This window comes from Vipera ursinii, assembly GCF_947247035.1.
Source record: "Vipera ursinii genome assembly, chromosome: 16".
NCBI lineage: Eukaryota > Metazoa > Chordata > Lepidosauria > Squamata > Viperidae > Vipera > Vipera ursinii.
The window spans coordinates 3,794,177-3,807,074 of record NC_139529.1 but is presented as its reverse complement, the minus strand read 5'-3'; the positions used below and the strand labels follow the sequence as shown (position 1 = coordinate 3,807,074).

General features: G+C 48.7%; 2 protein-coding genes across 3 annotated transcripts; one reads left to right on the top strand and one right to left on the bottom strand.

Annotated features, from left to right (window-relative positions):
• Positions 1-3,977: 3,977 nt before the first annotated feature.
• On the top strand, positions 3,978-5,367 carry LOC310647597 (uncharacterized protein). Its single transcript, XM_083374936.1, has 2 exons — positions 3,978-4,009; positions 4,145-5,367. The coding sequence occupies exon 2, from the start codon at positions 4,192-4,194 to the stop codon at positions 5,107-5,109; it is 918 nt and encodes a 305-aa protein (XP_083231062.1). The 5' UTR covers positions 3,978-4,009; positions 4,145-4,191; the 3' UTR covers positions 5,110-5,367.
• A 3,818-nt stretch (positions 5,368-9,185) lies between these two features.
• DNLZ (DNL-type zinc finger) lies at positions 9,186-12,515 on the bottom strand. Of its 2 annotated transcripts, XM_083374909.1 has the most exons (3): positions 12,236-12,515; positions 10,868-11,007; positions 9,186-10,371 (listed from the first exon to the last, which is right to left on the bottom strand). In XM_083374909.1, the coding sequence occupies exons 1-3, from the start codon at positions 12,494-12,496 to the stop codon at positions 10,236-10,238; spliced, it is 537 nt and encodes a 178-aa protein (XP_083231035.1). In that variant the 5' UTR covers positions 12,497-12,515; the 3' UTR covers positions 9,186-10,235. The 2 variants fall into 2 exon arrangements, with proteins under 2 accessions (XP_083231035.1, XP_083231034.1); XM_083374908.1 differs by having other exon boundaries at positions 10,223-11,007.
• Positions 12,516-12,898: the final 383 nt, after the last annotated feature.

The window sequence follows — 12,898 nt, the reverse complement described above, 5'->3', positions numbered from 1 at the left end:
CATGCATAAAGAGGATGATGTGGTCAAAATACTCATTTGCCTAATAATTCTGCACTCCCTGTAGGAGTATAGCCAGCTGTAGCAACAGGCTGAAGAACAGCTTTTATCCATGGGCTGTTAGGCTCTTGAACGGGAAATAATTTTATAAACTCTATGTATGATTGACTTGCGAGGCTGGTGTGTTGTGCAATTAGCTCACATGGTGTAACAAGATGGAGGGTTTGTTGTCACTGTGAGTTGTGGGGAACACGAAGGGAGACTCAGCCAATCTCAATGTATACTTGGTTGTACTTTGACAATAAAGGTTCATTCATTCCTGAAATGGTTATGCTTAATATGGGATGTTTAACTGTCCATGTTTCTGACGTAACAGGATTTCTTCCATTCAATCAAGCCTTGGTGGAGCAGTGGGCTAATGCCTCCTTAAGTAACACCAGCTGCCTGCAATTAGTGCAGGTTCGCATCCCACCATGCTCAAGGTTGACTCAGCCTTCCATCCTTCTGAGGTAGGTAAAATGAGGACCCAGATTGTTGGGGGCAATAAGCTGACTTTGTAATAATGCCGCTGTGGTGTGTGTGAAAGCCCTAATAAGCAGGCATATACATAGAATGAAGGCTGCTGCTAAGCTTGTAAGCCGCCCTGAGTCTTCGGAGAAGGGCGGGATATAAATGGAATTAAAATAAAAAAATAAAATAAATAAAAATATTCTTTTGTACGTTTTCTACTGTGTGTGTCCTGGGCTCCTCTTTTCATTACGGGAAACCTCTTTGTTACGATTACTGTAATAAGTTCCCTTTAAATGATCTTCCAACTCTGTCTATTTTGAACAATGTACTGTGGCAGAATCTAGGTGTCTGTCCTGCCCCAACCGGGTCCCTTAGGAAAGACAGACCCTCGACTTCATCAGATTGAAGCAAACGGTGCCTCTGCTACAAATCAATTCTGGGCTTCTCGGGCCTTCATCACCTGTCATTTCCCCCCTCCATTTCCCATCACGTACACACAATCATATTGTCCATTTGTCCACTCCAAAGTACCACCCTGGCAGGACCTGACACTAGGGCTAATTTGGCCCCCACTGTTGGGGGTGTGACAGGGCTTCTCCCTGTCAATCTTTGATATAATCTAAATGGGTTTTCCAAATGTCAGTGCCATGTAAGACCATCCCCAGATATCTGAAACTCTTGTAAATTGAATGCTCTCAGTGGTCCCCTCATCTTTAAATCTTCTTAGCAGAAACAAGAGACTCTCTAAGGTGAACTCAGCTTTGTGAGATACTATCCCTATCCTCGGCATGTAGGAGGAGAAGTAGGGCCGGGGATTGAGGCAAGAGTAAGCAGGAGTCAGATAAGCTTTCGAGGAGTTTAGGTACAAGTGAAAGAAGGCAGAGGTCTAAATACAATCCTGTGAGACTTTTCTGAAGAGGTACTAGGTTGATCAGCACATTTCATGCAAATGCTGAATGAGAAAAAGTAACATCCCTTTCTACTGTATTCTCCACGTTCAAGATTTCTTATCAAATGGAATCAAATGTAGGTCTGTTTTGTTTTATTTAGAAGAATGTTAAGTCATCAGTCAAAATTTCCACCCGGTACATTATGCAGGAATAAGTTGTGGATGCTGTTTGCTTGCATCAGCTTCAACTGATTTCACAGTAAATTGTGATTATTTGGTTTTAAAAAAGGTACCCCTACTTTTTCCTACAGCAGGTCGACTTGATCATTCGCCTTGTCCTTCTCTGAAATTTGTGTACAATATGGTGGTGGTTGACTGGAGCAGAACCAGGTGGAAAAATTCTTGGTCTCTATTTTGTGTGCACAATCTGTATTTTTATAAGGGGGCAGTTTCTGGCTCGTTATTCTCTTTCAGGAAAGGTTTCAGCTGGAGCCAGGATTGCCCAGAAAAGAAGCAACTGAGAGGCCAGCTGGAACTCAAGCAGGAAGTAAGGAAGGCTGGACTTGGACAACAGACACAGCCCCAGAAATCCAGCCCTTCTCAACACTGCCTCACTTAAAAAAATGTGAATGTGGTTGTTAGATCCTATAGAGAGAGTACTGTTGTGTGAATCGAATCAAAGTTTACTGGGGTGGCCAGGATACCTTGAGCTCTAGAGCACAGGTGTCAAACTCATCATGTGACACGCCGCAACTCTGCACCCACACAACCATGGGGATGCCACAACAGTGTGAATCGAATCAGAATTTACTGGGGTGGCCAGGATAACTCGAGCTCTAGAGCACAGGTGTCAGGCTCATCATGTGACACGCCGCAATGTTTTACACCCACACGACCGTGGGGAAGCCAAAACAGTCGTAAGTGCGAAAAATCAGTCATAATCCTTTTTCCCCAGTGCCGTTATAACATTGAACGGTCACTAAATGAACTATTGTAAGACAAGGACTACCTGTATTATGCCTAAAATTTTCAGAGTCATCCAGAGATGACTGTGCTCTGCGCGGCCCTTTCAGACCTCGCAATCAACTGTTCCTCTGCAAAGGTTCTTTTGATTCAACTGGATGGAATCGGTCTTGCTTTACTGAGGGATGAGCTCAGGCACTTCCTTACAAGCCCAAAGCAGAAGCCCACCAAAAGGAATTAAGTCTTTAAGCGCTCTATGGACAGGCTCAAAGCGTCTAATGCACAGGTCTGCAACCCGCGGCTCCGGAGCCGCATGTCTCCTGCGGCTCCCAGTCCTCTGCCATGTGCAGTCCAAAAAAAAAAAAAAAGGTGAGACTAAAAAAGTTCAACCAATCAATTCAAATATGCAGGGTAGGTGCATATCTCGCCTTGGCTCCACTCTTCAGTCAAACCCTGTTCTGCGCATGTGTGCATGTACGCGCATGCGCACACATTTTTTGCGGCTCCCAGTTTTTCCTTTTGTGAGGGAACCGGTTCCGAGTGGCTCTTTCACTGTTTCAGGTTGCTGAGCCCTGGTCTAGTGAGCTTCAGAGAATAATAAATAGCTGTTCTTCCACTGTTTATTAAACTCAGCCTTTCTGTTTGCTCGGAAGTGATGATAAAAATATTAGGCGTGTCCTACCGGGTGCTAGCCAGGGTACATGTAGGCATGCATTACATTTATACAACCACACTCTTTCATAAAAGCAGAAAATAACATAGTCAAGAACCTCCCAGCTCCTCCATACCCAGCGTATCCCCCCTTGTCTGGAATCACTGAGGGTCTCCTGCTGGAGCTGGGGCTCGACTAGAAGACCTCCAAGGTCCCTTGGTCCAGCTCGGTTGTTCTGTTCTGTTTCCTGGCTACATCTAAAAACACCTTGAGAACATCACTGGGCTACCTCAAGTATTTAGTGCAAAAACAAGAAGGAAAGTAGTTGTTTCAAATCTTTAAAAAGTTACTTTTGGGTGACCTAAGTTAAAAGCTGCCAGATCAAATTTGTCTCAGAGCCAAGGAGAAGCTGGCTGGAGCCTGAGAGAGGAGCAGGCAGGAGCAGGAATCCCTCCAGCCTTTGGGGCGGTGCATGAAATACAGGAGGAGCCCCTCCAGGCCGAGGGTCTCTGGCCAGGCTTCCCGGGGACAGAGCGGCGCATTTGAGAGACGGGGCTGGGAGCGGACCCCAAAGTTCAAGGGGGAATAAACCCCCTCGCTACTGCGCAGGCGCCATCTGGCTGATTCAAGGAAGGCGGACGCCGATTGGTCGCTCTGGGAAGGGCGGCGATTGGCAGGAGGTCTCCTCGGGGCGGTGCCTCCAAGAGGAACAGGCGGAGCTTCTAGGACAGGGGTAGGCAACCTCGGCTCTTTTATGACTCATGGACTTCAACTCCCAGAAATCCTGAGCCGGCACAGCTGGCTCAGGAATTCTGGGAGTTGGAGTCCACGAGTCATAAAAGAGCCGAGGTCGCCTACCCCTGGTCTAGGAAAAGGGCGCAGAGAGGTCCCGCCTCCACTTCCGGAAACAAAGCCGGGGAACGAGCGATCCTGCTGAAGCGGCGATAGAAGAGCCAGGATGCACTTTTGGCGTAGGGGATGCTGGGAGTTGCAGTCGGGTAGGGTGTCTTCCGGGGGGAGGGAGGCCGGGTCCGTGAGAGGCGGAGGCTTCGGCCTTCCTCCCCTCTGGAGGGCCTGGGACCCCCCTCGGGAAAGGCACCAAGCCGTGACCCGCCTCTCCTTTGCTCCTGCAGGAGGACGGACGAGCCCGGCGGAGGAAAGGGACGCTCCCCGAGAAGAGATGGAGGGGAAAGGCCCAGAAAGGATGAGCCGAGAGGGACCCGGAAAAAAGAGGCCGCCTGTAGGGCGAAGCGGGGAACAGGAAACGGGCAGAGACCCCCAGACGAGCCTGGAGGGCGGAGGGTCCTTCGGGACAGGCAGAAGACTCGGGAAACGCCAAAGAACCCACAAGAAATACGAGTGCACGGAATGTGTAAAAGCCTTCAAAAGAATCGACCATTTTCAAAGTCATCTGAGAATCCACTCAGGAGAAAAGACAGGAGAAAACAAATACGAATGCACGGAATGTGGAAAACCCTTCCGAAGAATTGATCATTTTCAAAGCCACCTAAGAATCCACTCAGGAGAAAAGAAATATGAATGCGCAGAATGTGAAAGACCCTTCAGATCAAATGGAGACCTTGAAAAGCATCTAAGAATCCACACAGGAGAAAAACCTTATAAATGCGTGGACTGTGGAAAGAGCTTCAGTCATATGAGCAGCCTTTATGTACATCAAAGGATCCACACTGGAGAGAAACCGTTTAAATGCCTGGAGTGTGGAAAGAGCTTCAGACATAGGAACAGCCTTTACGTACATCAAAGGATCCACTCAGGAGTAAAACCGTATAAATGCCTGGAGTGTGGAAAGACATTTATTGATGGTGGAAACCTCTATAAACATCAAAGGATTCACACAGGAGAAAAACCATATAAATGCCTTGAGTGTGAAAAGAGCTTCAGTCAGAGCAGAAGCCTTTGTGCACATCAAAGAATCCACATAGCAGAGAAACAGCATAAACGCTTGAGGTGTGGAAAGAGCTTCAATGAGAGGAGAACAGACAGAGGACTCAGAAATCCCCAAAGAATTTGCCAGGGAGAAAATGCACAGAATGTGAAAAATCCTTCAAAAGAAATGGAGATCTTGAAAGGCATCTAAGAATCCACACAGGAGAGAAACCATTTAAATGTCTGGAGTATGGAAAGTGCTTCACTTGGACACCTTTATACTCATCAAAGGATCCACATAAGAAAAACCACGTGAATGTTTGGAGTGTGGAAAGAGCTTTACTGTGAGTGGATGTCTTTTAGTCCAACTCGCTTCTAAAGCAGGAGACCATACTTAACCATTTCAGACAGGTGGCTGTCCAGTCTTGTCTTAAAAACCTCCAGTGATAAAGCACCTACAACCTCTGAAGGCTAGCCGTTGTCCTCACTATTAGGAAGTTTCTCCTTAATTCCAGGTTGCTTCTCTCCTTGATTAGTTTCCAACCATTACTTCTTGTCCTGCCCTCTGGTGCTTTGGAGAATAGGTTGCCCCCCCTTCTTTGTGGCAGCGCCTCACATACTGGAATACTGCTATCGTGTCAGCTCTAGTCTTTCTTTCCTTTTTGACAGACCCGCCATTGGTTGAGGTGTCACAAGCAGGGACTCCCATTCCACTCTTGGGTCCCATCACTCGCTCTGTAAGAGATGCTATTGGGGATTGAGGAGTTAAGCAGCACCCCTGGCTTATGTTTACACGTTTCTGAGTCACCCAACCCCATTATGACTCAGGGTAGTGAATTGAGTAGCCATGGATGTTCTTCAAATTGTGACATCATCCTGTAAGGCGGCTAACTTGCATAATCCTCATAAAATAATTTCTGTAGCTCAGGTGAACTGTAAAATCCTTTCTGTTGTCTCAGGATGATCGTTTGCTTGCAGATATTTGGTGACCCAATTAGGTAACACAATCAGTGCAAGTAAGTGAGTGGCTTGCTCCCTGTTAATACAAAGTAGCTTGCCCTGCCATTATTTTGGGGTTGCGGTCCTCTCCTTGATAGTTGCTTGTTTTCTGCTTGATTTTTTTGTCCGGTGTTAGTCCTTGCTTATCTGGGTGTTCACTGCTGGAAAGGATGTATTCTGGTCTTTTTGTTTCTTCCTTAGCTTTTTGTTATCTTTTTTGAATGGTGTGCATATGTGGGTTATCTCTATGTGACTATTGACGGCTGAATTGCATAATTTACGCTACTGGAACAATGGCATCCTTTGTGATGTGGTGATACAATGACATTTTTAAGGGGTGAAGTGGTGCATGGGATGGCACCACTGGATAACAACACCCCTTGTTGCCCTTCCTCCAGCAGGGGTGCTGAAAGAGAGCCTCAGTGCTGCTGAATTTCCCCAGCAGATTTTGAGAACTCTCTTTAATGGCAGCTTCCCATTTCTGAATGGGATGATTCAACCAGGCACCTTTGCCACCTTCAAGCTGCTCCTCTCTTAACTGCCCTTCACGCCTTTCCTCAGTTCCAGGACTAGGAACTGAATCCCAAGGTGGGAGGGGGGGAGCGGGCTGACAGCCCAGTGGCTCAGCTTCTGGATTTTGACATTTTATGGACGCTGTTCCAATATATTTTCTCAAAAAGGCTGTTTTCCTGATTTTTTCTTATTTTATAGCTAAATGCCCTCTAAGCCTTTGCAGAAAGGAGAAGCCCCAAAATCATTCTGAAAAGTCATTGAGAAACAGGCATGGAAGGCAATAATAGCCTTTCTGTTTGCAGGGGACCCTCAAAGGCTCAGAGGACTGGAGCATCTCCACTGGTATAAAAGGAGATATTTAAGGGGGGGCGGGTGCAGAGGGGAGAAGGGTAGGCTGAGATGGGGGACCAGGAGGGATGCAGTATTAAATGAAACAGAGGGGGGGGGAGAGAGTCGGCTGTTCTCAGAATACAAGAACACCAAAGGTGACCCAAAGAAGGGGAAGTCCAGAAGATGCAGGACCAGGAAGAGATCTATTCCTAGGGGATCCATTAACGACAGGCTTGCCTCCAGCGTGGAGTGGATTCAAAAGTCATCAGAGCAATTTATAACAATCATTTGAACTCATTTGTAAAACGCCCAGTCACTGGGAATTGGGTGGCATGTCAATTAAAGTAATATTTATTACAATACATAGATTAGCATAATGAAGGAGTCTTGGATGCTGCCTTTCCTTCCAGCAGGGAGAGAAACCGGCTGGGGGGAAGCCAGGTGGACTGAGGCCATCTGCATTGGGGGAACTTGGGGGGGGGGCATTCCCAGCTTCAACCCCTCCCCTCAGGAGAAGGAAAGGGGGCCATTGGGAGATGCACGCCCAGCTCTGGGCAGACCCAGAACCAGACGGGGCTTCGTGGGCCGGGAAAAGGAGCAGCTTAAGAGCAGAAGGGTTCGGGGGGGGGGGGAAGCCGAGGCAGGCAAGGAAGAAGCTAGAAACATCCCTTTATTCCATCTATCGCAGCCTGCAAAGCTTCCCTTTCCTGCCCTCTCCTTCTACCGGGCAGGAAAGTCCGAGCAGCCTCCGTATCCAGGAAGCCGAGATACGGGCAGGGAAGAAGAGCAGGGCAGACGCCCTCATCCCACCCCCTCTCCTCCTGCGCCGCTATGCGGAGGGGGGTGGGTGAGCGATCAGAGCGTGCCCCCCCTGTTTTCCCAACGCACAACCCTGCGAGGTAGGCTGGGGGGAGGGAGGGAGGGCGAGGCCCGCCTGTCAAAGCAGCCCCTCTACCCAGCCCCATTGATCCCTGACGTTGATGTTGCAACGGCTGCCAGGGAGACACGCGGAACGGCTGCGCTGCTGGGATGCTCCTCTTACAGCGGAGGGGCGGGGCCAAAGCCCAGAGGGCGAGCGGGAAGGGCGGCACTAGTAGAGAGCGAGGGGCGGAGTCATACCGCGGGCCCGCCAATGGGATGGCGTATAACGCCCCCCGCATACAAATGCGCTCCAGGGGGCAATCCCACAGACAGAGGCGGAGCTTGGCAAAAAGGGCGCGAAGCGATGAGGGAACGAAGTTCCCAGTTTCAGCGCCCTCGATGGGGGTGGGCCGCGGTGGATGCTAGGTTGCGTCAGGGAACGGAAGAGAAGCGGGGAAGGGGCAGGATAGAGCGGGGAGCTCGAGGAATGGACTGGGGGGGCAGTCCAGTTGCGCCTCGCGACCCTCCTTCGACCTCAAAGGATTCCCAGAGTGCCCTGAAAGGAGCTGAGGCTTCGGCCTCCCGAAGCTGTGTGGCTGCAGCTGCCAAAAAAGCGAATGAAGTCCATGGAGGGATAGTACCCCCTTTATGCTGCTTTGGTAGGACCACACTTGGAATATTCTGCCCAGTTTTGGTCACTGCGATACAAAAAGGACACTGAGATGCTAGAAAGTGCCTAGGAGGGAAACGGAGATAATTAGGCTAAAATATACGATGGACGTTTGCAGGAAACGGCCACATTTAGTCTCACGAAGGACTAGGGCTGACCTAATAGCAGTCTTGCAGTATCTGAGGGACCGTCACAGGAAACAGTGGGTCAGCCTATTCTCCCAAGCATCTGACAGGCAGGACAAGAAGCAACGGACGAAGAGAGATCCAACCTAGAACTAAAGGGAACTTTCCTGACAGAACAATTAACCAGTGGAACAACCTACCTCTCAGAAACTGTGAATGCTCCAACACTGGAAGTTTTTAAGAGACTAGATAGCCATATGTAGGTCTCCTGCTTGAGCAGTACATTGGACTCGATAGAAGACCACCAAGGTACCGTCCAACTGAGTTATTCTGTAGTTCTGCAAGTCCCTTCTGGGATTTCTTCCAAAGGAAATTCAGGATTTGGTATGTCATTATGCCTTCCCAGTGATATGGGGGCACACTGTCTCCTTGTTTGTTGGACGTGGTCGTTCTGGCTTACAGGTAAGAATAGACTGAAGCTTTGTATGCTCAGCCTCAAAGAGAAGCCTGTCCTCCCTTAATATAGTCCAGAATACTTATCATCAATTTGGATCCAAAATGGTGGCAGCCTTAAACATCCAAGGAACAACTCAAGAAACTTTGATATTAAAATCTAGCATAATGTGTAAATCGAGAAGGATGTGAGACACAAGGGTGCCATCTGAGGGCAGGACCCAATAAGCCATGCCTAACTTCTCTGAACAGGAAAGCCACCAGTGTGCGTGTGTAAAACTTATCAGTAACTAGATTGATCCAGACTCAGAAAGCACTGGAAAGTCAGATAATTAATTAGTTTTTAATCCCCCCCTCCTTAATGGCTGGTGGGAGACTTTTATTTTACAAAAAGAGATTCCAAATAACAACAATTTCCAAATCGGAGCCAAAACGGGTCACACCTTTCCCTTCCTTCTAAGCACTCACATTTGACCAGTTTCTTCCCATTCATCTTTGCTGGACTGAAAAGGGGTAGATCAGCATGTCAAGTGAGAAGCCCAAATTTCCAACTAAGCCAAGGCAAGTTTCTGTCCAGAACATTTGAAACACAAGGATGTCTCCTCCAACCCACTAGAGGATCTTCCGAGTTGGGGGCCATCTGAAGGCGCTCAGTCCTAAAAGCAGTGGGATCCTAGATCGGAAGGGGCCTTAGAGATCATCTCATCCAACCCCTGCCCAGGTGAGAATCCAAGATTCCTGAACCACTGATAGATGGACGTCCAGAACCCCATGAGGCCTCTCCCACTTCCCAGGACAGCCTATTTTGGTAGTAAGCTTCTGTTGCCGTAAGAATGATAATCCAAAACTTATCAAAATCCTGGTAATTTAAACCATTGTTTCTTGTCCCACTTTCTGAAACAAAGAGAAGAAATGAAACGCCAGTCCAGGATGAGGGCACAGAAGACTCACATTAACTCCATGGAGCTTGGTTTGATAGCTTTGGTATAGTGTGTTTGTTTCTCCCTAGTATGCAGGCCTAGTGAGATGAAACTACACTATTAAACCAACTGAAAATGGGATCTCATATAGGACTGTTTCTCTTGCTCCAAGGCAGCAACAAACACCACCTTCCTAGCTTGAAAGTGTGCGTAAACACGTGTGTGCAGTGCAGCTATGTGCACATACAAGGTCTCACTCTCATCTTCTCTGCCACATCCTACAAGAAGAAAGTACAAACATGCCCACTGGCTAGACTTCATCCTGTGCCCCTGGAAGAAAGCATTTCTCTAAAAACAATCCTGCAATCCGGAAGATTGGGAAAAAAAACTCAATTGAAGGAACACAGCAATGTGTTACTTCAAACAAAGGTCTAACTAAAGGGAAATTTGAAGACATCTGTTCTGATCACTCTGGATCTTTTTCTCCTCCTTTGATCAGAGGTTCCAGCAATTGGGGGTCTTCAACTAAGAGTTCGAGAATGTCTTCACCTGCTACTCGCCTCACTTTCTCTCCTTTGGCTGCGAGGATTTCCTCAATGTTCCTAATTCAGAAAGAAAATCATGTTACGAAGAAGGCTGGGAGCATTAGCTGTGACAAGCAAAAACCTTGCTTGGTGCACATTATAGCTGCCTCTAATGCAACACTAAGCAAGAAATCCCCCAGGTAACAATGACTCTACAATATAAAAAACAAGCAGAAATAATTTTTGATCTTTGTCTTACTTTAATTACATGAAGGCTATCTTATGGATTGGCTGTTTTGTTTATCTGTTTCATTATTCTTTCAGCCTTCTCTTGTTGAGAAAAAGCAGTAACAACCAACAATAATGGAATAAAATGGTTTCTGTGGGATTTTATCACATAAGGGATTCTGGCTTGGTGCTCATTTTGCAAGCCAAAACAAAAGATTTGTGGATTATGAATTCTGATGTGTCCATCATATCAGTTCTGAACAGTTCCCAGGAATTAATTCCAACTTCAGCAGGTGAAGCATCGAACTCTGAAGAACAGAAAGTGGGCAAAGGACCGCATACTCGCCTTTTCCCCTCCAAGTCGGAGAACCAGCCCAGGTTATCAGCAATCACATGATGGTTGTTGCACCCTGAGCATTTCACTATCACGACTCCATGATGATAGGCTACCTTGGAAATAGTTTTCGCAGATCGTGTCCTGCATACCTGAAACAGAAACCAAGTTCAATTACGTATGTTTCATAGTGGTTCTCTGGGATATTAAATTTAACAATTTTAACAAATAAATATCCAAGGGTAGGTTAATTGAGGGAGCTGTCCATTTGTTTAGGTATGACTTCTTTTATTACATTTGGAGAGCAGCCCAGCTCCCAGTGACTCTGGGTGGCTAACAAAAGAGAAATAAAATGGGAAAGAACATGTACACCAGGCAAAACACTTACTGTATTACAAACCAAAGCTCCCTGTGGTTCGACAAACAGCGTAACACCCCAGCCCAGGAACAAAGCCTCCTCTATAAAGACTTATTTGTCAGATGAGCCATGCAAATCTCAACCTTTTTCCAGAGAAACCATCCTTGGGTCAAACCCAACACCCCATATCTTCACAAGCACCTTCAAGGCAATTTCTGAGCAGCAACACTAAGCATTTGGATGTGTTTTTTTTTTACTTTCCGGTGCTAGACAGCATTTCCTGGTGGTCCCCCATCCAAGCTTTCCTTCCCAGAGCAACCAGGCTGTCCAGGCGCAGGCCGAGAGTCACCCGGCTGGAGAAGCTTCCCCAGTGCCCAGCTGAGAGTCCCCACAATACACTCACTGGCAAGGGGAGCCCTCTCATTTGCATGGCCTGCTCAGTTTGGCCAGACTTAAGTTGATTTGAAACGGCCTGTTGAACCAAGCCACATCTTGGGATGTGCAAAGCCAGGAATGGGGAAGCAGGTCATGTGAACAGGGCCTCAGGTCCCGCTGGGTTCTTTAGGTCGTTTTAGGCCAGGGGTCTTCAAGCTTGGCCCTTTTATGACTTATGGACTTCAACTCCCAGAATTCCTCAGCCAGGCATCCTGGCTGAGGAATTCTGGGAATTGAAGTCCAAAGTCATAAAAGGGCCAAGCTTGAAGACCTCCTGTTCTAGGGGATCGCACAATTCATCCCTTCCCTCTCCCAGCTGATGGCACACGGCACAAATGACGCCCGCAGCCTCCCTCTCCGTTCCGCCAGCCGAAAGATGGCGCTCGCGCCCTCCCTTTCCGTTCCGCCAGCTGCCAAGATGGCGCCCGTAGCTCCCCTCGCCTATGTTTTCTCCCGCTGCAAAGATGGCGCCTGCGTCCTCCCTGCCTTCCGCCCGCTACAAAGATGGCGCCCTCGCTTCGCTGCATTCGGCCGCTTCCACTCGTGGGCTTCCTTCAGGAGGAGCGGCGCGCCCCACGCGAACCCACCTTGCACGTGAACAACAGCCGGTACTGCGCCGCCGCCGCCGCCTTGGCGAGCTGGTTCTCCTGTTGTGGCCGCTCTCCAGGGCCCAGCGTCAAGGCCCGTCGCCGGGAAGCCGCGGCCGGGGTTGAGGAAGCCGTTGCCCTCCGCACCGGCCACCTGCCCAGCCCCCGTGCTCCGAATCCCGTGGTTCCCGGGCCTTTGCAGTTACCGAGGAAGCGCCAGCGGGGAGGCCGGAGGAGCGCTTTACAGGCCGCGGCCGCCATCTTTATTCAGGGAGGCGCCGAGGCCTTTCCCGGCCCTTGACTTACAGCCGAGCAGCAACGCCGCTACCGGCCACCAGGGGCAGAAAAAGGACGTGTATTCGCGCCCCCTGCCGGCCCTCGGGAGCCCTGCATCCCAGAGATGCTCAACCCGGGGGTTTTCTTCAGAGGGCAGCTTGCAGCCTGGCTTCCTGCCAAGGAAGTGAGGCACTGGCTGGCCTAGATTAGAACCTCACAACAACCTGCCCAGGTAGGCTGGCCAAGACTAGAGGTTGAGGTATGCTGGCCAGCCTGGTGAATGGCAAGAATGTTGGGGGATATACTTCAGCAAACTCTTGCTCCCATTCAAACAACACAACTCCCTCCACTTAGTATCTTAACACACAAAAGTTCACAAGTACCAAG

Excerpts from the sequence above, each read along its gene's own strand:
- DNLZ (XM_083374908.1), bottom strand. The coding sequence starts at position 12,496 with ATGGCGGCCGCGGCCTGTAAAGCGCTCCTCCGGCCTCCCCGCTGGCGC. Across the intron at positions 11,008-12,235 it reads GGCTGTTGTTCACGTGCAAG|GTATGCAGGACACGATCTGC; the intron begins GTGGGTTCGCGT and ends TTTCTGTTTCAG.
- LOC310647597 (XM_083374936.1), top strand. The coding sequence starts at position 4,192 with ATGGAGGGGAAAGGCCCAGAAAGGATGAGCCGAGAGGGACCCGGAAAA.